Source organism: Oryza glaberrima, chromosome 3 (genome assembly GCF_000147395.1).
Source record: "Oryza glaberrima chromosome 3, OglaRS2, whole genome shotgun sequence".
NCBI classification, from domain to species: Eukaryota; Viridiplantae; Streptophyta; class Magnoliopsida; order Poales; family Poaceae; genus Oryza; species Oryza glaberrima.
Genome location: NC_068328.1, coordinates 26,440,575 through 26,465,246, shown reverse-complemented (window position 1 = coordinate 26,465,246; position 24,672 = coordinate 26,440,575). Strand labels below are relative to the sequence as shown.

At 39.8% G+C, this 24,672-nt stretch overlaps 2 protein-coding genes across 3 annotated transcripts; both read right to left on the bottom strand.

Annotated features, from left to right (window-relative positions):
- Window positions 1-685: 685 nt before the first annotated feature.
- Window positions 686-8,499, bottom strand: LOC127766936 (uncharacterized). Its single transcript, XM_052292112.1, has 11 exons — window positions 8,265-8,499; window positions 8,045-8,119; window positions 7,126-7,293; window positions 6,099-6,230; window positions 5,531-5,670; window positions 4,779-4,889; window positions 4,291-4,413; window positions 2,838-2,939; window positions 1,522-1,692; window positions 1,352-1,431; window positions 686-1,129 (listed from the first exon to the last, which is right to left on the bottom strand). Exons 1-11 carry the CDS (start codon window positions 8,497-8,499, stop codon window positions 1,066-1,068), a joined length of 1,401 nt encoding a protein of 466 aa, XP_052148072.1. The 3' UTR covers window positions 686-1,065.
- An 8,200-nt stretch (window positions 8,500-16,699) lies between these two features.
- Window positions 16,700-24,429, bottom strand: LOC127766934 (uncharacterized). Of its 2 annotated transcripts, XM_052292109.1 has the most exons (12): window positions 24,130-24,429; window positions 23,922-23,996; window positions 22,991-23,158; window positions 21,912-22,043; window positions 21,349-21,488; window positions 20,591-20,701; window positions 20,055-20,174; window positions 19,050-19,133; window positions 18,752-18,853; window positions 17,324-17,494; window positions 17,157-17,236; window positions 16,700-16,982 (listed from the first exon to the last, which is right to left on the bottom strand). In XM_052292109.1, the coding sequence occupies exons 1-12, from the start codon at window positions 24,365-24,367 to the stop codon at window positions 16,919-16,921; spliced, it is 1,485 nt and encodes a 494-aa protein (XP_052148069.1). In that variant the 5' UTR covers window positions 24,368-24,429; the 3' UTR covers window positions 16,700-16,918. The 2 variants fall into 2 exon arrangements, with proteins under 2 accessions (XP_052148069.1, XP_052148070.1); XM_052292110.1 differs by lacking the exon at window positions 19,050-19,133.
- Window positions 24,430-24,672: the final 243 nt, after the last annotated feature.

Below are 24,672 nucleotides of genomic sequence, written 5' to 3'. Positions count from 1 at the left end.
ACATTTCTCCAATCATTTTCACATATTTCCTTAATATCCGTGCACATTTAAAAATTAGGAATGAAAGTACCTCTCGAAATATTGAGTACAAGCACAACAAAATTGATGAGTGGCGAATTCAAAACAAAACTGGGAGTAAATGTACGTACTAATCTAAATATTGATTGATATACTAATCAACATGACATAAATTAAATAGTGACTAGTATATAGGAACGGCAGTGTGCCCTCTAAAGGTTAAAATCATTAGTTCTAAAAAGAAAGTAAAATAAAACAAAATGGCAACATGTAAATTGGTTAGAAGTATAGTCTGCGGCATAATGAATTTCATTTGGCTTGCCCCCTCAAACAACGAAACATTATACTTTTTCTTGAACTATCAAAACCATCAGCATAGTTAATGATATAGACCATCAACAGACTTTTCAAGGGATATTACTCAAACGTTCCATCTAACTAGACATCTATAACCAAACTGGCTCTTATCTTCGTTGTCCTAGAAAAGTCACATGCTTTTTTTTTTTTTTAACGGAGGGAGTTCTCCCATAATAAACTTTAACCATCTGTCTTATTTAAAATATTTTTATGATTAATATTAGTATTATTATTAAATGATAAAATATGAATAGTTTATACGTGACTTTACTTTTATTTTTTTATATTTTTTTAAAAATAAGACGAACAATCAAAACGTTAGACACAACAAATTATAACAAATTATAGCACACTTATAATGAGACAGAGGTAGTACAATAGGCTACCTAAACGAAATAAAACGCAATAAAACATGTACTCACTAAAGAGATCACCGAATTACGATCATCAAAGAACACGCTCAGGCAAACAGGTAACAACGTTAAGTACTGGAGTATAGTAAGTACTGTTATGGCAAAACAAAGGTTCCACGTGGAATCGAGCACTTGATCCACCACCACTTCGCCGTCCTTAGCCAAGGAGAAACATCATATAGACACAAGTACTAACACGAAAGTAAACCATCCAAGCTGACATTCGGGTCCAAAAGAAACAGCAGAACAGGGCACGAACACACCGATGACCTAGATTCTAATCAACCGAGCTGACGCGCCTTCCAGCCATATATTCATTCTTCATTGCTTTAGCTGCCTCCCTGAAAATGTCAACATGGGTTGGTTTCAGTCAGTGACATAATCGGCTTCCTATTCTCTTGTAAACATTCCGTGCAAAAGAATCACTAACATATCACGCAGCATACAAGTAACTGAAAAAATTCATGAATTCGCTTATTTTGATTCATAGAACTGTGTCAGAGGTCATTTAAGAAAATCTGTGTTTATAAAGTAAATGAAAGTAAAATAGGTACAAAGATTACCAAAATGCATTCTGCATTTCATCGCTTAAAGGATCGAGCTTTGTTCCAGCCATGAATGCAGTACAAGCTTCTTTGTATTCCTGGAATACAAAAACATAGATAAGATAATGACAAGGAAATGATGTATCACAAAATGAAAAACTTGGAAAATTTTATTTTTCTTTTCTGACCTTGAGTGCCATGTGGGCACATCCTTTGCGATAGTAACCTTTAGTCCACTCAGGCTTGAGTTTTATGCAATCATTAGCATCCAGCAAAGCCTCTTGCGCTGCACCACTTCTCAGATGGCAAAGGCTCCTGTTTGAATACAGTGTGGCATCTGCAGGATCAAGTTTCATTGCCTGCATCATACCAAACTGTGATAAGACCAATCTATGATTCCAGAATTAACCTAGACAAAATAACAGTTCCCTATTAATCGCAATTTGATCTACAGACACTGACGTGAAGAGGGAATTTGCCTCCCAAGTTCCAACTCTTCTAGTTCACCAACAGAGGGAATTTGCCTCCCAAGTTCCAACTCTAAGTTCACCAACAGGTGGGACTACTTGGCATTGGTTGCGACCAACCTACATCTCATAATCTATTTTAGGCTTAAGAGATAGACTACTGTCCTACCACACTTAACTGGCAAGACCATCTCCACTTACAAGTGTATCCCCCACATGATGGCAATGCCATTGGAAATTCAAACTGAGTCTTCCTTTGTTAACACAGCAATAGTTCCTAGACAATAGAAGTGATAATAGTATCCTAGGTGTCAACTGGGATGCAGAGACTGCCATGCTTCTGCGATGTGGTATGTGTGGAGATGGGTTCTTTTGTGCTAATCTCTGTTGTTTATAGTTCGGGCTTGGATTATTGAAGAAATTATATCTGTAAAGAACATGTCAATTTTCCCATTGCCAGTGTGCACTTGACCACTCTCCACACTAATTGCATTCATAGCAGAAAGTGTCAAGGGCCATGCATGTTTCATGTAGTAGTGTGATCATCATCCAGGTATTATAATTCCACAATGTATTTGTCTCACAAGGACTTATTTTTTTTAAAGGCACGTAAGAATCAATAACTATAGGCTTAAAAGTGTAAATGCTGGACACAATGTTTGGCTGAAGTATTTTTGCATTTAACTTTTTGCAGTGAACCAGCTATAACAATGGAATGAATGTGTTAATATATTTTTGAGAAAAAACTATAAAATTACTTGCATAAAAACTGCAAAAGTTAAACAATACTTAGTTATAGTGGTTTGAGCAGTAATAGATGCAAGGAACTGCAACCAGTGTGACTTGAGTTTGTAAATTGCGATATATCTTTTTGTTCTGTCCTCCGGTAATGTCCACTTGATCATGTATTAGCATTTAGCAATAATGAGGATAGCACAGGCAGCAGCACATTCCTATTGATTTTCCACCATGCAGTTTCAGCTTAGCTAGTAATAAGTCCAACAGGAAGTAAAACCATATAATGCACATCTATATACCTCAGTGTAGAATATGATTGCACCCGCATAGTCACCCTCCTCAAATGCTTTTCCACCATGTAATTTCAGCTTAGATTTTCTGTCTCCATCACTTCCTTTGTCCTAAATCATTAGGAAACCATAAGTAGTGATAGAAGAAAAAAAAACATAGAAGCTGAAAATCTGTAAATTGACAGAATACTAGATGCAATGTTCCTACGACTAATACCACTAACATTCTAACAATGAGCTGAATCATGGTGATTACAAACAAAAGCATAGAGAATAAATAGCCTCCTTTAGTTGCTTGCATATATACATGTAGTGAAGAACACAGATGTATTATGTACCAAAAAAGTAGTTTCAATGTGTAATGTCCCCCAGTTCTAAAAAATAATTCCTCCCATTCTCAAATAAACGATGTTTTAGGTTTAGAATATGCTCAGGTAAACGTCAAAATCTTAGATCATTAATACATAAGCAATATTAAGACTTGATAATTGAAAATGACATTAATTTTTTCATTAAAACACTCTCATGCTGTTATATTTTTAATAATTATTATATGATTAGAAAAAGTTAATGATCAAACATCTGCATTGCAAACTGTGTCGATGTCCCAAAGAGACTAGACGTGGAACATGTCTGATTCATCCCCTTCTACATGCTTTGGAGCAACCACCACTTCAAATACCAGAATTTGGAAAAGGAAAAATACTTCCATATTTTGCAAACACAGATAGGTTGGTTGTACAAATGTCCATATCATAAACTCATCCATTCCTAAACTTGTTTCTACCATTGCCACTCCAAAAATGCCTTAAGCAGAGGAACAGTACAAAAATCACAAGTGCAATGCCCCTTCCACCATTTATTTGTATTGAATAAAAACCAGTACAGGATAACAGTTCTGTTTGAAATCAGCAGATTAAATCCTGGAGTAAGCATCTTATAATATTATCAATTAAAAGGCTATGGCCGATTCAAACCATGTCTAGATGGTTGGTAAAGTAACAATGTACCGTTTGAACTGGTATAGCTCTAGACCTGGATAATTTATTCTCAGTCTCATAAAGAGAAAAACATGGGATGCAAATTATGTCGTCCTTCACAAGACCTTGGAATTCTCCTCAGTACTTTACATATAACAAAGCAAGATAGCGCATTAAAGGCAGGCTGTCAACAAGGCAAATTCAAACAAACTCTATATAAAAGCTTCCGTGTTGTTCCTCTCTAGTATAGTTCTGCTCTACCAGACTACTGGTGACTGATGCCAATGCTGGGTTTCAGAAGACGTCCAACAGATCAAAGAAAAAAATAATCCAATAAAACAGTACAAAAAAGGATATATAGCTTTCCTTTACATTTCAAAGAAATGATAACACAGAGCAATCATCATTGCCACAAGTTATAGGTTCAACAAGTCCTAGGAGAAAAACAAAGTAAAAGCACCAAATTAGCAAGAGTTACTCACATGTTCACTTAGTTTAACAACAGTGCTGATCTCCAACAAGTATGCAACACACTCAGTTAAGTCATTTCTAGTTGCTATCTCCAATGGAGTATCAGGGGTTGCAAGTTTATAACGAGCACCAGCCTGCAGATAAATGTTACATGACACAAAAATATATTGTTGATATGATATCTCACATAAAACATATGAATTTACTAGGGAATACCCATGCGTTGCAATGGATTTTAAAAAAAAAATATTCACGTCATTACAATTTCAAATATTCAAGAAATCACATTATGTTTTTTATAAAACACAGTAGGTCACATTACTTTGGTCACAGTTTTGATGGTCCACATGTCAGGAGATAGTGGGGATAGGTGAAGGGCTGAATGCAGATTCACCATTCACCACCACCATTGGAGTCTTTTAAAGGAGTATAGATATACTTTTTTTCCACATGATACTTGGGAAACAGAGATGCAAAGAGGATCAATTGGGTATCAAACCTTGATAAGGAGTTTCATGCACTTCAAACACTCAGATTCATTCACTATTTCAGGAGTGGCAGAAAGAACTGCGGTCAGTGGTGTATAACAATCTGGCGTCATCACATTTGGCTGCATTGTTTCAAAACTAAAGTCATTCCTCACAAATGCATATAGTTAACTGGTAAAAGGAGCAAAGTCAATACAAATCCAGAAATAGAAATATCTTATGTATAAATTCCTGAAACTAAGAAAAACAGTTAATAACACAGTTTCTGGACAAAGAAAAAAATCAACAAGATATCAGCATGGAAGTATGGCACAAGAAAAATGCAACGCATTACATCATTTGCAAATTGCAAGGCATGAAATCATGAATAAACTATCTAAAAAGCATCGTAAGTTGCCTAACGACTATTTACAACCAGCATGACCTGGAACAGCCCATACTAGGAAACATATGGGCATCATAAACGGCAAACATAAGAACAGTGTGGCAACGAAGTCAGAAAGTAAGACAGTAGCAAACCAAAGCAGGTACATAGAACACTTAGACCCTGTTTGGAAAGCTTTTTGCATCAACTTGTGACCGTTGAATCTATATATCCACAAAAAAGGTGCAGCTGGAGCAAAAAAAACTTGGTCCATATTGTGCCAAGAACTAAACCAGCACATTAGGTGGTTGGAGGGAGGGTGCTGAACCATCACAAATTGAGCCTTTAATTCTATCAAACGACATGGAAAGATGAAATAAAAGAAATTATGGTACTTACATTTGCATGGTGCTCTAATAAAATCTGCACAATGCTAGATTTTCCATTAGAGGCAGCAACATGAAGTGGTGTCCCTTCAGAAGAAGATACATCAACACTAGCTCCTTTAGATAACAACAGTCGTGGTATTCCAACGTGCCCTGAGAACAAGGGGGGAAAACATGGAATTGTGTTATAGTGAAGAATAAGCTTTTTTTTGTAGACATTCTTAATTTTGGAATTGTTCATTCCAGAACTGATTTAACATATTGAATCGAAAGTAAGGTGTATGTTTCAGAACTAGTGTGTTCAGAGTATTTATTGTGAGTGTTGACCAAACCACCTAAGCAAGCACAAACCTAACAAAATGGCAAGATTTACATAAAAGAAGACAGATAAGCAAATTGGTCCCTTGAGCTGTTATCCCCTACTATAAGACACAAAAGTGGATTATAGATTTTAGACACATAAGTGGATTATAGGTTTTACACTTAGCTTTTGTCGGGAAAGTTATACAGTGCAAAATTCGCCAACAGTAAACGTGACAAAGGTAGTACACATGCACAGATGTAAAAGAAGTGATATGTACCTATTTTTGCGGCTTCATGAAGAGGAGCAAAGCCTTCTGCATCTTTCTTATTCGGATCAGCACCTTTGTCAAGAAAATACTTCACAGTAATCTCTTGTCCATCCAACACAGCGCAACACAAAGGCGTCATACCTAGCAAGGGCGTTACAAACAAGCAATTTAATCAGATAACTCCAACAAAACGACACAGGAGTATTGCTGTATAACAGCTTTGCAAATGCACAAATATTAGCAGCTACAATTCCAAATATGCAAAGGAGAACTTCATGAAATACTTATTGCCTGGACGGTATTTATATGAGATGCAATATTAAACAATGGAATCATGCAGAAACACCACTTCATAAGTGCATATCAACAAGGGTACTAGTATAGTTAAAACTACAATACAAACTCCCATTTGCCAAGTTCTTAGAACCAAATTTTGATGGCATGTATATACCACGCAAAAAGAACTAGAAGAAAAATCAAGTAGTATTACATAATAGATAATAGATGAGCTTCACAAAGTGAACTGCATGTATTGTCTAGACACAACTGTACCATCAAGGGTAGGCAAAAGCAATATAAAAAAGGCTGAAGGATATAATCCTATATGGCCCATTACAAAAAGCAGGGAAATTCTTGCAGTACTCCCTCAGAAAACCCTACCTAACAAGACATCATACATTCATACGTCTTAAAGGTGCCACATAATTGTTTGTTTTCATAAAAAAGGTGACTAGTCAAGAACCATCACTTAAGAATCAATTTATAGTACTAACGGATTTAATCACATAGCGGTGTTGCATTGGTTTACCAATTCAGATAGCAGCATGCCAGCACTACAAATGTGTGTAATAAAAAAAACAAGAAATCAGCGTACCCAGTGCTGTAACTATAGTTAAACTCTTCATGGTAAGGTAAAGACGGTTCCTGACCCTATCAAGACTAGCCTCACATACAACAGCTCCCATTACAATTGCATTGCCTATAGGAGATGCATTAAGCATAATAAAACAATGCAATAATCTAGGAAGGCACATACCAGAATCACGACTAGCTTCAGCATTGACATCGAACCCGAGCTCCTCCACCAAGTATTTGCAGAGATCAATTTTTCCCGAGCTTGCTGCCTCAAATAGTGGCCCATACCCCTCCATCCTCACAGTGGCGAGCGATTCCCGATCATCCTCATCCATGCTATCAACCACCTCTTCAATACCGAAAGTTCCAAAAGAAAAGTAAGGCTCAAATTTGCACAAATTGCAATTCTAGTTATTACAGAAGTTTCTTTTTGTGCATAAAACAAGATTAAAATTCTAGACAAATGGAGATAACCTCCCAAAAATCACATCTGGGCACTTAGAAGAAGAAAACAAAACCAAGAGGAAGAGATCTCTTACAGAAATATGGCATCATAAAGGTAAGTATTATTAGTAATTATTAATCAAAAGTAAACAAAACCAAGAGGAAGAGATCTCTTACAGAAATATGACATCATAAAGAGAAGTATTATTAGTAATTATTAATCCCTATTAAGAATAATGGCAAACAAATAAATTCCTATCCAGAATAGTACCAATTTGAACCAAAAGTAGACAGGAAAACCCTCCACCCGCATTAAACACGCATACACTTCTATCAACAACACGCGCAATCGGGCATACACGATCATATTGTAACGGAACAAGAAACGATGCATGAGGCTAAAAACCATCTCATCCAATTGTTTTCACAAATGCACAAAAACAGAGAACACATTCGTGTAGAATATCTACCCACAAAGCCGGCACAGAAAATGCTGAAAAAAAAACTCACAATCACCAGTTCACCACCACACACAAGCTAAAAAAAAGCCCTCCACCGCGCGGCCTCCTCAAAACCCTAACAAAACCCCTATCCCACGAAGAAGCACCAGCAGTTCGGGAGTAAGACGGGCTCGGGGTAGAGCCGGAGGATCTCACCCTTGAGGCGCGCGACGTCGCCGTCCGTACACGCCATGAGGAACTCCATCTGCGGTGGCATCCCGCCGCCGACATCTGCAAACACGCACGAACGCACAACGACGAACAACACCACTCCACCATTAGAGACCACCACCCCAACGAAGAGAAACGAAACCAAATCAGCCAAAAAAAGAAAAGCAGAAACGATCGGGGAGCAGCGGCCGCTTAGCCAACGTACTGACGGTGCACACGAACCCGAGGCGGGTGGCGATGCCGCTGATTGCCGCCGCCGCCGCCGCCGCCTGCTGGGCACGCGCATCGCTCCCGCGCCGCCCCATTCCCGGCCCTCCTCCTCCGCTCCCTCCACCGCCGCGATCCCCACCCACACCACCACCACCACCACCACCACCACCACCCCCGCCTCCGCCTCCGCCGCCGCGGCCGCGGTGCCTTCCCTTACCCTTCTTCCCCATGGAGCTCAGCGAGCACGGCGAGCAGAATGGGATGGGGGCGATGTGGGTTTTGCTTGCGAGAGCCGAGAAGCGGAGAGACGAGGCGGTGGCTTCTAGGAGAAGGAAAGGAAGGAAGGAAGGAGGTGGCGACGTCTCGTCCGGTTTAATCGCAGCGCAGCGCAGCGCGGAGGGATTGAGATCATCTCTCCCGGCCGCCTTCGAAGCACCTTTGCCTTTAGTCACTGACATGTGGACCCATGGTTTGTTGGGACCACATTTCAGTGACCAGGACACGTACATACCCACCTTTTGAAGGTAGAGGAGGAGCCTGACCCAGCGCAGCGGGGGAGAGGAGGGAGAGAGAGAGAGAGTCTGGAGTGGCACGATCGGCCTACACGTGTAGGTACGGACGGCCGAGATGGAGCGGGGGAGCTGCGGCCTTGCCTCGCATGAGGGCGGAGATTTTTGGACGTGCTGCGCGTAAAATGGTAGGTGTACCAAAATGTATACCAGCGTCAACGAAATGGTCGCTGCCCTGCACTTCGCCGTGCATTTCTCCTCATCAAGCGGATAAAGCTCAAAATTCTCTCTCTGTGATCCAATCGTGAAATCATTTGCTGCAGAGTTTTTCTTTGTAAATTCAGGTCTTTCAGAAATATTTTTTTTGGGCAGATGTGACAACTAATAACTACTCCCTCCGTAAAAAAAAAATTATTGGATGATATATTCTAGTACAATGCATATGAACACAAGTATCCAGATTGTTAGTAGTAGAATGCGTGTTTTTTTTATGGGACGGAGAGTACGACCTAATTAAGGTGAGTATTGACCGGTTGATAATGAAGCCATTAGGGCAACCTCAATGTTGGTTGCTGAATGAGCAATAGGGTGGGCCCATGTGCAGATGGCTTTAACTATGGCTGTGTTTAGTACACGCTGAAGTTTGGAAGTTTGGTTGAAATTGGTATGATGTGATAGAAAAGCTGTGTGTATGAAAGGTTTGATGTGATGGAAAGTTGGAAGTTTGGAAAAAAAAAACTTTGGAACTAAACAGTGCCTATATCTATCCCTACAATGGTTATGGCCTTGGGTGAGAAACAAGCCAGGTCCCATCAAAGAAGAAATATACCACCAATTCGCAACCATATGCAGATAGGCCCTAGTAGATATCATTTTTTAATCCCTTAAGTTCAACCATAAGCTTATAGTTGTTTTTAAGCTTTTGATGTCTTATGTCCGTGTCAATAATGTATATAGCATAAAAAAAGTCATAAGGCTAATTCTTATGGCTACATTATGGATGCCCTTAGTTGTATTGGTGTTGTAGTTGGTCGAGGTGCTTGTCGAGCAAGACGACGCATGACGGTGAGGCTGCCGTATGGTGGAGCTCATCCTTCAGTTCCCTTTTATATATACAGCGGAGAACAGGAGATCATCACCAGTGTACGGAGATTTTCTTTCCTTATATATGCGTATGGGCTAAGGAGATTAGGGGTAAGTAGGTGGCGTGCAATGTTCACATAGTAAAGGATTGCGACTGCGAAGCCACGGTCCTTGCCTTTAAGCAATAGCAAGGCAAGCCACGCTATGCGTGTCTCTAGCCCATGTGACACTGTGAAATCAGCCCAAGGCCATTCAACTCCACGGTACATGTTACTTCTTTTGCATGGCTTTGATTGGGGCGAGCTATTATCGAGGCCACAAAGTCCACAATACTAGTGACCAAGACAATCAAGGTGCCCCAGCCCTAAGAAATTAATTCTCCCAACTACCCTTATCCTCTCTCCTCCCAATCGCCATCGCTTCTCAACCAGGCGCCACGTCCGCAAATGCACCGCCTTCTTGGAAGAGAAAGTCATTGTCGTCTTCTGAAGCGACCTTCGTATTCCATTTCCGAGGTAGAATGCCGGTCTACGGCTCATTCCTTAGTAAGAACCAACTTACCAAGAACTGAGCACACCAGAGTAGCATAGCAGAAACAACTATAGCGAAACCCATCAAATAAAAACCATAAGAAATTAGTTTTTACCAAAATAATAATACCAATAGTACCTTGCTCTTCTAGATCTTCATCACTTTCAACATTAAGTTGATGTAGAGAAATGCAACACTTGATCAATTTAGTAGAATCTTCTCTTCAACTAATTGTTAGCTCAACACTACGAGGAATAAATATATATATGGGATGAGTACGAGTGGTACTCAACATGTCTAATTATAGCAATTCAACAAATATATGCCCATAATCCACCTGCATAATACATATATCTCCAAATCCCATAATCCAACAAGGAATTGTATGCATGTTCATAAAACAATGTAATAAAAGCTCATATTAAGTAATTATAAAATTTACTGCATATAAGGCACCATAGGTATTAGAACCTCCGATAGGTTCCTCTACTGCAGTGTTCGCATTTTCTACCCGAAACAGGGAGTGACATATCACAATTCATACACTCCGCAGAGGTGTGTTGCTTACCACAAACGCCTTAAACCTTTTAATGCCCACGCCCGTCGGCGCTTGAAGCACACTTCATGGTGTATGCCAGCAAGGCTAAGGTCACAAGCTTTTCATCAATCCCATCTGTCAATTATCTCTGCGGGTGATTCCCGCAACAACGGCAAATCATTGGATCCCGCAACAACGGCGATCCACATCATCTAATCGGATTCCGCAACAATGGCAACCCTCATCGCTAGACCACGCTCACGGGATTCGCGGAAGTTCTTAAGCCCGCAGGATAAAGCCATTAAGAAAGAACTATTAAGCTAGCTTGTCCCATTCCAGGTCATGTAGTCGACACGATCTGAAATGCCATATAACCGTTGTTGTTTAACCTTATGATGATAAATATATGCAACTGAACCCCTACCACCATGGCAAGTTCAGAATACACCTATAATATGACCGACTGCTCCACCAGTCAATCCAATCCATCAGCATATTTATTTTAATCATAGAAAGTATAATTTAATGCAATGTATACATATAGATTGCAATTACAACAATATAACAAGAGTTGGTCAAAGGTGTTGGACTTGCCTGAGATACCCGAAATCGAAGACGCATAAATCAATGAAAAATTCCAAGAAATCCGAGATAAACGCCCAACTGAAAGAAACAAATAAAATGTAACTAAATACAAGAATGTTTATATGAATGCAATGCACTTGATATGTATAACCCGAATGCACATATTGGATTTATATAGGTTATGGACTTGCTTTTATTAAACTTTTATTTTAAGAAAGAGTAATTATTTTACTTAGAAGAAATTTGCATTGCTAGAGAGAATTTTATTCCATAACTCCATGTATATTTCTTTAATTAGTATATACATTTAGGTTTGCTTGATAAGATAATTTATAAAGTATATTTTGAAGAAATACTTGGATTATGATTTGCAAAGTTAAGTTGTATTTGTGTGTACTTTACAAAGATATTCTATAACTTAAGTTTATAAAATGAATAAAACAGTGACTGTAATAATACATCAGGATTTCCAAGAATTTATTTTTGAAGAGTTTTAACCAATTTAAATATTCAATAATGATTTCCCCTGTATTATAGTTCTATTACACAATTTCTTTAATTTTCCCCCCATATGCAGCCCATAAGCAAAAGCCCAACAAAACATAACCCACCTTCTTCCTCTTCTCTCCTTTTCTCCCGTTCTCTTTCTCTCCCTCACGCTCTCCCAGTCCCAGCGCCGCCGTTTCCCAGGCAGTGCCGTCGCTCTCCCCTGCGCCGGCTGCCACACCCCACTCCGGCGACCCCTCTAGCCATCGCCGGCCTGAATCGGTTTCTTGGCTCCTCGCTTCTCTGCCCCTAAGCTAACCCCAGCCACCGGTCTCCTGCCGCTGCAGCCGCCGTGGAGATGGCCGGTGGAAACACAGGCAACTCCGGTGGCTGCATCCCTCTCCTCCATAGCTGAGCTACCTATTCCATCCTCCCAGATCTGATCCCTATTGTGATATACTGGTGTGGTGTCCTCTCTTGTATGGTGTTGTTTGTAAACGGTGATGTACGGGTGATGCTTGTGAATTTGTCCGAATGATTATACTTTTAGGGTTATATTTACTGGATCTAGGGTTCTAGAGAAATTGGCTTGCTAAGATGGATGATGCCTATATGTTCATGATGAATGAATGCTGACATGAATAGAAATCACACTAGCATGATTAAATCCTTAATTATGCTTATGCAATGACCATCGAAATATTGAAATTTGCTACAAACTAATAAACTAACATGATCAGATCCTTATGTTGCCATGCTGAACAGTAATCCGGAGGATTAATATGATTTCATTCATGCATGATGCATCATGGTAGTATCACTTAAGGGATTTAATGACCTAAAAATTATAAATCTTGATCTTGATGTCAAAGTATACTAACTACTGAAATCACAAGTAAATAATGGTGTTTTATGGTATTGGTCTTAGCAAGGTTATGCTGATCAACTACTAAAGTTCAGATTATAACAGATTATGATATTATGCTCTTCTCTAGATGACTTGCTGTAGAGACCCATAAGTTTAGGTTCATTCAAACTAAAAATATACTTGTACACTAGCTATCCAGATTAATCCTATAGATTCAGTATCACTTGTATTAAGAACTAAATGCATTGATTGATTTTTAAGACTGCTAATGTTTCTCACAGTGGGATACAATTTATATTGATTAATACTTACAGAACTAATATATGCCATGTTTTAATCTATAATCATTTGCTCTAGATGCTTTGCTATAGAGACATATAACTCTACTCATTAATTCTAACAATTCAATTTGATTTCCTTTACTGACCTACTACCGCACGATCTGTATATGTTTTACTTGACATAACCTGAACAAGTGAGATTAGGTGAACCCTTCTTCAGTACTGAAGGTTATTTTATTTAAGTTATAACTAAATTCTAACTATTTATAATTTCAGGATTCACCAAACAGATGCATGCGCAGCTGTTTACCTAAATGCATTTACATAATGATTCTAGACAAACTAAAATGTTTCTTGTTACTAACCCCAAATAATTATAAACTAGAATTAACCTATTTACTTATCAGTTAAATAAAAATATTTATGTCCTACTGGTTACACTTCCTACTCTGCAGCTCAAATTACTTAATATTCTTGTTCATCTTCTAATGGATGCAAATGCAACTCACAACTCCTACACATACTAGTATATGCATCACTCAAGAATCATCTCATGATATAATTGTACTTTCATTTCAATCTCCTGATTACCTGCCATGATTTTAGGTGACTGATATATGGTTCACTACTCTGGTTCTGCAGCTTCAATCTCCTGATTACCTGCCATGATTTTAGGTGATTATATATGGTTCCCTACTCTGGTTCTGCAGCTACTCTTCTGGACTCTGATTCAAGGGTTCTCCTGATGGAACTCTGATTTCTCCTCTTTGAGCTGAAGCACCACCTGCTCCTCCAGAAACTGAAACCCCTCTCTTCTTGAAGCTCAAGTACCTCCTACTTGATTTGCACACTTGCTACCGATTTCTTTGATTTCTTGTTCTTGCTGATTTTACCTCCTAATCCAATTTACAACAGTTGCCTACTCTCTTTCTTGATTTGAAGCTCCTTATTTCTCCTGGATCTCAAGCATCTCCTACTCTATTTCTTTCTTCTTGTCCTGCTTCTGCTGTTACTGATCCATCTTGATCCATCTTGTTTCTTGAGCTGGAGTACAATCTCCTCCTAGAGCTGAAATCCCTGTTCATGTAGGAACTGAACACCCCTTCAGCTGCTGTTGTTGGGATCTTACTACTACTATGGCTGCTGTACTACTGGGAGTTGCTAGCTGCAGCTAGGTGTCTATCGTTGCAACCAAGGCTGGCTCTACCTGACTCTGGATAATTCACATTGATATGCTTTATCTCAGTGCATTTGGTGCTGCTGATTCACCTGCTTGGGCCACATGTCTGCTGCTAGCTTTGACACCTCACTCTTGCATGCTCGGTGGAATAAATCTAAAGCTCTATACTAATTTCCCAATTAATGGAGATTTGGTAATGTCTGATACGTTTGTTGCTTTTGCAATTGAGTCCCTCAAGTTTAGTGAAATTGGAGTTTACTATGAGTTTAGAGACTGATGTGCAATTACCCTAAAACTCAAGAGTTTTTCTGAAAAATAAATAATTATTGAATCTTTGACGAGATGGTTCAGTTTATGGTATTATATCTATAAGCACCATGTATATATGCACAATACATGGGATGCATACTGTATAAAATTTCTAGGGTACAATTATATGCATCTATGTATGCAAACCTGCAGTGGTAAATTGTAAATAAAGAACTGTGCACATGTGTACCTCGCTTCGTGACGACTAATCTACACTAAATTTAACCAAAACTAAATGATCCCACTCCTCACCAGGTTTAGTCTAAATCAATGATGCACATGGATGTGACTTAATAAATAAATAACAAGGAAACGATCGAAAAATCATTTAAGATCCATAATAGAATAGCAATCAATATATTTATAGGTCCTAGCCAGCATCGTGGCTTAATCAACACTGCTCTCAGCCAGTGTGATTAAGCCATTAGCATGATTAAGACTATTGCTAAAACCGGGGATTTTACATCTTCTTCGTCATCTGCACATGACTCCACTCCGTCTCCTCCGCGGCGTGGAAGAGGAAGTCGTCGTTGTCGTCCACCCCGTCAACAGCGAAGTCGAGGATCCGCCTCACGGCGCCGACGGGACGAAAGCGCGACGCTTGGCCTCGTAGTGGGTCCACTCTGTCTCCTCCGCGGTGTGAAAGAGGAAGTCATCATCATCATCCACCCCGCCGGCGACGAAGTTGAGGATCCCACCTCACGACGGTGGCGGTGGGACGGAAGTGCGATGCTTGGCCTCGTAGTGGCTCCACTCCGGCTCCTCCGCAGCGTGGAAGAGGAAGCCGTCATCATCGTCCAGCACGTTGGCGGTGAAGTCGAGGATCAGTCTCACGGCGATGGTGTTCCATCGGCCTCCGTGTGTTTCTCCGGAGGGGATGGTGAGGCTTGAGCGGGACTGCGGGAGTGACATAATCGGTGGCATGGGAGGGATCAATCCATTGCTAGGAGGGCGATTATGGGAAAATGTTTTTCGATGCGGCGCGAGTGGACGACGAGACGAAGGCTCGACCCTAACAATGCAGGCGCGATTCGTTTGTGGACCGCGCGCGGACTCACAGTTGTAATTTTGAGCAAATATTTGCTACTAGGCAGTAAAAAAATAGAATTTGTTTTAAGTGCTGATATTACTTAGTTAAAGAGTGATTCATCGGTTATCACCCATGTAATTTTTAGGAGACAATACTGAGATAATACATCTAACAGATTAGATTTTTTTATACAGAACGCATGCGCGCGCATCTACCACAACACACGCTTGTGTGTGCGTAAGGAGACTGAAATTTAAATCCTCATGGGTAAAGTCATACACCCACGACTCACACCACATCAAATGCTTACCCTCTAAGATTTAGTCTCATTCGAAGTAATAACTAATATTTGTTTTCATAAAACTCGATTTTATTTTAGGCCATCTATTTAGCTTCTCCCGAGCTAGGCGGCGATGAGGTGGGCGCTGAAGTTGGCGGTCGAGCCGCCAGGCACATGCAGGCTCCGCCCCCTCGGCATGGAGAGCAAACTCTCTACTTGCGGTGGGGATTAGGGTTTGGGGTTGGGAATTTTTTGGGGTTTTCTTGCTGTCCTTATGGACTTGTGGAGGAAAGAGTGGCTTCCTTCCAGGAGAAGCCTCGCGGCCAAAGCTGCTTTTATTATGGGATGGCCAGGAGGGAGGTAGGCGGGAACGTGGGTGAGAGGGGGTAGAGGCGGAGCGCGGGATGCACTAGATCGGCGGACGTTTTCCGATTATAAGATATTTTGACTCTGTTTTAGGTTATAAGATATTTTGACTTTGATGACTAAGTTTATAGACAAATATAATATAAAAATATAGTATAATATTTATATTACCAAATTAGTTTATTAAATTAATAATTAAATATATTTTTATAATAAATTTATCTTAGATAAAAAATATTGCTACCTATTCTTATAAACTTAGTCAAATTTAAAACAGTTTAGCTTTGACCAAAGTCAAAACATCTTATATCCTAAAACGGATAAAACGGAGAGAGTAAGACGTATACAGCATGGTTCTCACCAAGATACAATCATCAAAGAACACGCTCATGCAAACAGGTAACGTTAAGTACTGTTTCAAGAAATGTTATGTGAAAACATCGGTTCCACGCGGAATCGAGCCCTTGTTCCACCACCAATTCGCTGTGTCCTTAACCAACGAGAAACATCATATAGACACAAGTACTAACACGAAATTAAACCATCCAAGCTGACATTCGGGTCCAAAAGAAACAGAACAGAGCACGAACACGCCGATGACCTCTAATCAACCGAGCTGACGCGCTTTCCAGCCATATGTTCATACATCATTCCTTTAGCTGCCTCCCTGCAAATGTCAACATATGGGTTGGTTTCAGTCAGAGGCATAATCACTGACATATCACGCAGCATACAAGTAACTGAAAAAAATTCATGAATTAGCATATTTTGATTCATGGAACCGTGTCGGAGGTCATTTAAGAAAATCTGTGTTATAAAGTAAAATAGGTACAAAGATTACCAAAATGCATCCTGCATTTCATCGTTTAAAGGATTGAGCTTTGTTCCAGCCATGAATGCAGTACAAGCTTCTTCGTATTCCTGGAATATAAAAACATAGATAAGATAATGACAGGGAAATGATGTATCACAAAACGAAAAACTTGGATTTTTTTTTTCTTTTCTGACCTTGAGTGCCATGTGGGCACATCCTTTGCGATAGTGACCTTTAGTCCACTCTGGCTTGAGTTTTATGCAATCATTAGCATCCAGCAAAGCCTCCTGCGCTGCACCACTTCTCAGATGGCAAAGGCTCCTGTTTGAATACAGTGTGGCATCTGCAGGATCAAGTTTCATTGCCTGCATCATACCAAACTGTGATAAGCCTCCTGCGCTGCACCACTTCCTTGTTAACACAGCCATAGTACCTAGACAATAGAAGGTGATGATAGTATCCTAGGTGTCAACTGGAATGCAGAGACTGTCATGCTTCTGTGATGTGGCATGTGTGGAGATGGGTTCTTGTGTGATAATCTCTGTTGCTTATAGTTAGGGCTTGGATTATTGAAGAAATTATATCTGTAAAGAACATGTCAATTTTCCCTTTGCCAGCGTGCACTTGACCACCCTCCACGCTGACTGTATTCACAGAAGAGTGTCAAGGGCCATGGATGTTCCATGACTAAGTGTGATCATCATTGCAAGGTTTTTTTTTTTTAGAAAATCTAAAAAATGCCATTGATAAGCGCCCCAATCCAAGAAATGCCATCAACAAACCTAACTTCCTAGAAATGCCATCATACAAAGCACTTTTGTCCCAGAAATGCCATCGCCGTTAGGTTTCCGTTAGCATCCCTCCGTTAAGTGCTATAAAAAGACCATTTTTGACTAATGGAAAACAAGGAAGTTAAAGTTGAAGTTTGAAAAGCGTGCTAATGGAAAACAAGGAAGTTGAAATTGAAGTTGGAGAAATAGAACGCAGCCTAAATTATTGTACGTTGACTGAAAGAGTATAAGTTTTAATCATCTTTCAACAACTTGTAGGGGTAAAATGATATTTTTATAGCACTTAAAGGAGGGCTACTAACAGAAACCTAACAGCGATGGCATTTCTAGGATAAAGACGCTTGTAGAATGGCATTTTCAGGAAGTTGTGTTTGTCAATGGCATTTCTTGGATTAGAGCTTTTATTTTTAACAGTACGTAAGAATCAATAACTGTAGGCTTGAAAGTGTAAATGCTGAACACAAAGTTTACATTTAACTTTTTTTGCAGTGAACCAGCTATAACAATGGAATAAATGTGTATTATCTTTTTGAGAAAAAAAAAACTATAAAATTACTTGTATAAAAACTGCGTAAGTTAAACAATAGTTATAGTGGTCTGAGCAGTAATAGATGCAAGGAACTGGAACCAGTGTAACTGAGTTTGTAAATTGCGATAATCTTTTTGTTCTGTCTTCAGCTAATGTCCGCTAACAGATCATGTATTAGCATTTAGCAATAATGAGGATAGCATGGGCAGCAGCACATTCCTATTGATTTTCCACTATGCAATTTCAGCTTAGCAGTAATAAGTCAAAAAGGAAGTAAAATCATATAATGCACATTTATATACCTCAGTGTAAAATATGATTGCACCAGCATAGTCCCCCTCCTCAAATGCTTTTCCACCATGTAATTTCAGCTTAGATTTTCTGTCTCCATCACTTCCTTTGTCCTAAATCATTAGGAAAACATAAGTAGTGATAGAAGAGAAAAAACATAGAAGCTGAAAATCTGTAAATTGACAGAATACTAGATGCAGTGTTCCTACGACCAATACCACTAACATTCTAACAATGAACTGAATCATGGTGATTACAAACGAAAGCACAGAGAATAAATCATCTCCTTTAGTTGCTTGCATTACATACATGTAGTGAAGAACACAGATGTATTATGTACCAACAAAGTAGTTTCAAGGTGCAATGTCCTCCAGTTCTAAAAAATAATTCCTCCTGTTTTCAAATAGACGATGTTTTAGATTTAGAATATGTTCAGGTAAACGTCAAAATCTTAGTTCATTAAAATGACACTAAATTTTTCATTAAAACACTCTCATGCCGTTATATTTTAATAATTAATATAGGATTAGAAAAGGTAATTATCAAACATCTGTATTGCAAATTTGTGTCGATGTCCCAAACAGACTAAAGAGGTGGAACATGTCTGATTCACCCCCTTCTACATGTTTTGGAGGAAATACCAGAATTTGGAGAAGGAAAAATACTTCCTTATTTTGCAAACACAGATAGGTTAGTTGTACAAACGTCCAATCATAAACTCGTCCCATTCCTAAACTTGTTTCTACCATTGTCCCCTTCCACCATTTATTTTGTATTGCATAAAAACCAGTACAGGATAACAGTTCTGTTGAAAACAGCAGATTAAATCTTGTAATGTTATCAATTATAAGACCCTGGCCGATTCAATCCACGTCTAGATGGTTGGTAAAGTAATAGTGTACCATTTGAACTGGTAAAGCTCTACACCTGGATAATGTATTCTCATTCTCATAAAGAGAAAAACATGGATGCAAATTATCTCGTCCTTCGCAGGGCGCCAACAAGGCAAATTCAAACAAACTCCAAAAGCTTTCGTGTTGTTCCTCTCTGGTATAGTTTTGTTCTACCAGACTACTGGTGACTGGTGCTAATGTTGGGTTTTGGAAGGCATTTCCAACAGATCAAAGAAAAAAAAATCCAATAAAACAGTACAAATAAGGATAGACACAAACACACACACACACACACACACATATAGAGAGAGAGAGAGCTTTCCTTTACATTTGAAAGAAAATAATTGCCACAAGTTTATAGGTTCAACAAGTCCTAGGAGAAAAACAAAGTAAAAGCACCAAATTAGCAAGAGTTACTCACATGTTCACTTAGTTTAACTGTGGTGATCTCCAGCAAGTATGCAACACACTCAGTTAAGCCATTTCTAGTTGCTATCTTCAATGGAGTATCAGGAGTTGCAAGATTATAAATAGCACCAGCCTGCAGATAAATGTTACATGACACAACAATATGTTGTTGACATAATATCTCACATAAAACATAGGAATTTAGTAGCGAATGCCCGTGCGTAGCTATGGATTATAAAAAAAAATCACATCATTACAATTTCAAATATTCAAGAAATCACATAATGGTTGGAATTTGGTATCTTCCCCTTTCTCTGTATATAACTCACTTTATTATTGTTTTTTTATGTGTAACACGGTAGGTCACATTACTTTGGTCACAGTTTTGATGGTTCCACAAGTCAGGAGATAGTGGGGATAGGTGAAGGGCTGAATGCAGATTCACCCTTCAGCACCACCATTGGAGTCTTTTAAAGGAGTATAGATATACTTTTTTTCACGTGAGACTTTGGAAATAGAGATACAGAGAGGATCGATTGGGTATCAAACCTTCACAAGGAGTTTCATGCACTTCAAACACTCAGATTCATTCACTATTTCAGGAGTGGCAGAAAGAACGGCGGTCAATGGTGTATAACAATCTGGTAATATCACGTTTGGCTGCATTTTTAGAAACCAAAGTTATTCCCAAGTAAATGCATATAATTAGCAGGTAAAAGGAGCAAGTCAATACAAATCCAGAAATTAGAAATATCTTCTGTATAAATTCCTGAAACTAAGAACAAACAGTTCATAACACAATATCTGGACAAAGATAAAGTCACCAAGATATCAGCCAGCGCTCAGTACAATAATGAACATGGAAGTAAGGCACAAGGAAAATGCAACACATTCATTTGCAAATTGCAAGGCATGAAATCATGAATAAACTATCTAAAAAGCATCATAAGAAGCCTAACGACTATTTACAACCAGCATGACCTAGAACAGCCCATACTAGGAAACATATGGGCATCATAAACGACAAACACAAGAACAATGTAGCAACGAAGTCAGAAGGTAAGACAGTAGCAAACCAAAGCAGGTACATAGAACACTTGGACCCTGTTTCGAAAGCTTTTTGCATCAACTTGTGATCGTTGAATCTACATATCCACAAAAAAGGTGCAGCGGGAGCAAAAAAAACTTGGTCCATATCTTGCCAAGAACTAAACCAACACATTAGGCGGTTGTTACCATCACAAATTGAGCCTTGAATTCAACCAAACGACATGGAAAGATGAAATAAAAGAAATTATGGTACTTACATTTGCGCGGTGCTCTAATAAAATCTGCACAGTGCTAGATTTTCCATTAGAGGCAGCAACATGAAGAGGTGTCCCTTCAGAAGAAGATACATCAACACTAGCTCCTTTAGATAACAACAGTCGTGCTATTCCAACGTGCCCTGAGAACAAGTGTTGGGGGGGCAACATGGAATTGTGTTACAGTGAAGAATAATTTTTTTTTTGTAGACATTCTTAATTTTGGAATTGTTCATTCCAGAACTGACTTAACATATTGAATCAAAAGTAAAGTGTATGTTTCAGAACTAGTGTATTCTCAGGTCACAAATCAGAAGTATTATTGCGAGTATTGACCAAAACCACCTAAGCAAGCACAAACCTAACAAAATGGCAAGATTTACATAAAAGGAGGCAGATAAGCGGATTTGTCTCTTGAGCTGTTTTCCCCTACTATAAGACACATAAGTGGATTATAGATTTTACATTTAGCTTTTATAGGGAAAGTTATACAATGCAAGCTTCGCATACCATAAACATGACAAAGGTAGTACACATGCACAGATGTAAAAGAAGTGATACCTTACCTTTTTTTGCAGCTTCATGAAGAGGAGCAAAGCCTGCTGCATCTTTCTTATTCGGATCAGCACCTTTGTCAAGAAAATACTTCACAGTAATCTCTTGTCCATCCAACACAGCGCAAAACAAAGGTGTCATACCTAGCAAGGGCATTACAAACAAGAAATTTAATCAGATAACTCCAACAAAACGATACAGGTAGTGTTGTGGTATAACAGCTTTGCAAATGCACAAATATTAGCTGCTACAATTCCAAATATGCAAAGGAGCACTTCATGAAATACTTATAGCTCAGACTGTATTTATATGACATGCAATATTAAACAATGGAATCATTCAGAAACACCACTTAAGTTCATATCAACAAGGATAATAGTATAGTTAAAACTATACAAAACTCCCATTTCCCAAGTTCTTAGAACCAAAATTTGATGGCATGTATATACCACGCAAAAGGAACTAGAAGAAAAATCAAGTGCATAATAGATGAGCTTCACAAAGTGAACTGCATGCATTGTCTAGACACAACTGTACCAATCAAGAGTAGGCAAAAGCAATATAAAAAGGAAGGCTGAAGGAGATAATCCTTCAAATAAGAATAAAAAGGCATATCACCAACACTTTGCTATTGTGATTCTTTCTTGGATGATGTTTTCTTATATTATCTATGGCCCGTTACAAAAAACAAATTACTAGATTAGTGCAGGAATTGAGTCTTCTTCAGGGAAATTCTTGCAGTACTCCCTCAGAAAATCCTACCTCACAAGACATCATACATTCATACGTCCCAAAGGTGCCACAGAATTGTTTGTTTTCATTAAAAAAGGTGACTAGTCAAGAAACAACACTTAAGAATCAATTTATAGTACTAAACGGATTTATTCACATAGCAGTGTTACATTGGTGTGCCAATTCAGATAGCAGCATGTCAGCACTATAGTTAATGTCTCCATGATAAGGTAAAGACAGTTCCTGACCCTATCAAGACTAACCTCCTCACATACAACAGCTCCCATTACAATTGCATTGCCTATAGGAGATGCATTAAGCATAATAAAACAATGCAATAATCTAGGAAGGCACATACCGGAATCATGATTAGCTTCGGCATTGACATCGAACCCAAGCTCCTCCACCAAGTACTTGCAGAGATCAATTTTTCCCGAGCTTGCTGCCTCAAACAGTGGCTCATACCCCTCCATCCTCACAGAGGCGAGCGATTGCCGATCATCCTCATCCATGCTATCAACCACCTCTTCAATACCGAAAGTTTCAAAAGAAAAGTAAGGCGCAAATTTGCACAAATTGTAATTCTAGTTCATGCAGAAGTTGTTTTTTTTTTGTGTGTGCATGTGCATAAAACAAGATCAAAGTTCTAGAGAAATGGAGACACAAGTACCTCACGAAAATCACATCTAAGCACTTAGAAAAGAAAACAAAACCAAGTGGAAGAGATCTCTTACAGAAATATGGCATCATAAGATAAGTAGTATTAGTAATTATTAATCAAAAGAAAACAAAACCAAGAGGAAGAGACCTCTAACAGAAATATGGCATCATAAAGAGAAGTATTATTAGTAATTATTAATCCCTATTAAGAATAATGGCAAACAAACAAATTCATATCCAGATTACTAGATTAGTACCAATTTGAACCAAAAATAGACAGGAAAACCCTCCACCGCATTAAACACACATACACTTCTATCAACAACACGCACGATCGGGGTATACACGATCATATCGTAACAGAACCAGAAACGATGCATGAGGCTGAAAGCCATCTCATCCAATTGTTTTCACAAATGCACAAAAAGATGGGAGAACACATTCGAGTAGAATATCCCCCAACAAAGCCGGCACAGAAAATGCTGAAAAAAAGGTTCCCGATCACCAGTACACCACCACACGGAAGCTAAAAAAAAAGCCCTCAAAACCCTAACCAAACCCCTATCCCAGGAAGAAGCACGAGCAGTTCGGGAGTAAGGCGGGCGCGGGGTAGAGCCGTAGGATCTCACCCTTGAGGCGCGCGACGTCGCCGTCCGTACACGCCATCAGGAACTCCATCTGCGGTGGCATCCCGCCGCCGACATCTGCAAACACGCACGCACGCACGCACGACGAACAACACCACCCAACCCACCATTAGAGATCCCTTCCGGAGAGCAGAATCAGCCCAAGCAGAAACGATCGGGGAGCAGCGGACAGCGGCCGCTTAGCACGTACTGATGGTGCACCCGAACCCGAGGCGGGTGGCGATGCCGCTGATTGCCGCGGCCGCCGCCTCCGCCTGCTGGGCACGCGCATCGCTCCCGCGCCGCCCCATTCCCGGCCCTCCTCCTCCGCTCCCTCCACCGCCGCGATCCACACCACCACCACCACCACCACCACCACCACCACCGCCGCCGCCGCCTCCGCCTCCGCCGCCGCGGCCGCGGTGCCTTCCCTTATCCTTCTTCTCCATGGAGCTCAGCGAGCACGGCGAGCAGAATGGGATGGGGGCGATGTGGGTGCGAGAAGCGGAGAGACGAGGCGATGGCTTCTAGGAGAAGGAAGGAAGGTGGCGACGTCTCGTCCGCTTTAATCGCAGCGCAGCGCGGATGGATTGAGATCATCTCTCTCCGCCGCCTCCGAAGCACCTTGCCTTTAGTCACTGACAGTGGGTCCATGGTTCGTCGGGACCACAGTCAGTGAACAAGGCATATACATACCCATCTTTTGAAGGTAGAGCCTGACCCAGCGGGGGAGAGGAGGGAGAGAGAAAGTCCG

Coding starts and splice junctions, on each gene's coding strand:
- LOC127766934 (XM_052292109.1), bottom strand. CDS start 24,367: ATGGAGAAGAAGGATAAGGGAAGGCACCGCGGCCGCGGCGGCGGAGGC. Junction 23,997..24,129: donor CGGGTTCGGGTGCACCATCA/GTACGTGCTAAG, acceptor GCGTGTTTGCAG/ATGTCGGCGGCGGGATGCCA. Junction 20,702..21,348: donor TATTAGAGCACCGCGCAAAT/GTAAGTACCATA, acceptor CTAAAAATGCAG/CCAAACGTGATATTACCAGA.
- LOC127766936 (XM_052292112.1), bottom strand. CDS start 8,499: ATGGGGAAGAAGGGTAAGGGAAGGCACCGCGGCCGCGGCGGCGGAGGC. Junction 8,120..8,264: donor CGGGTTCGTGTGCACCGTCA/GTACGTTGGCTA, acceptor GCGTGTTTGCAG/ATGTCGGCGGCGGGATGCCA. Junction 1,130..1,351: donor GAAATGCAGAATGCATTTTG/GTAATCTTTGTA, acceptor TGACATTTTCAG/GGAGGCAGCTAAAGCAATGA.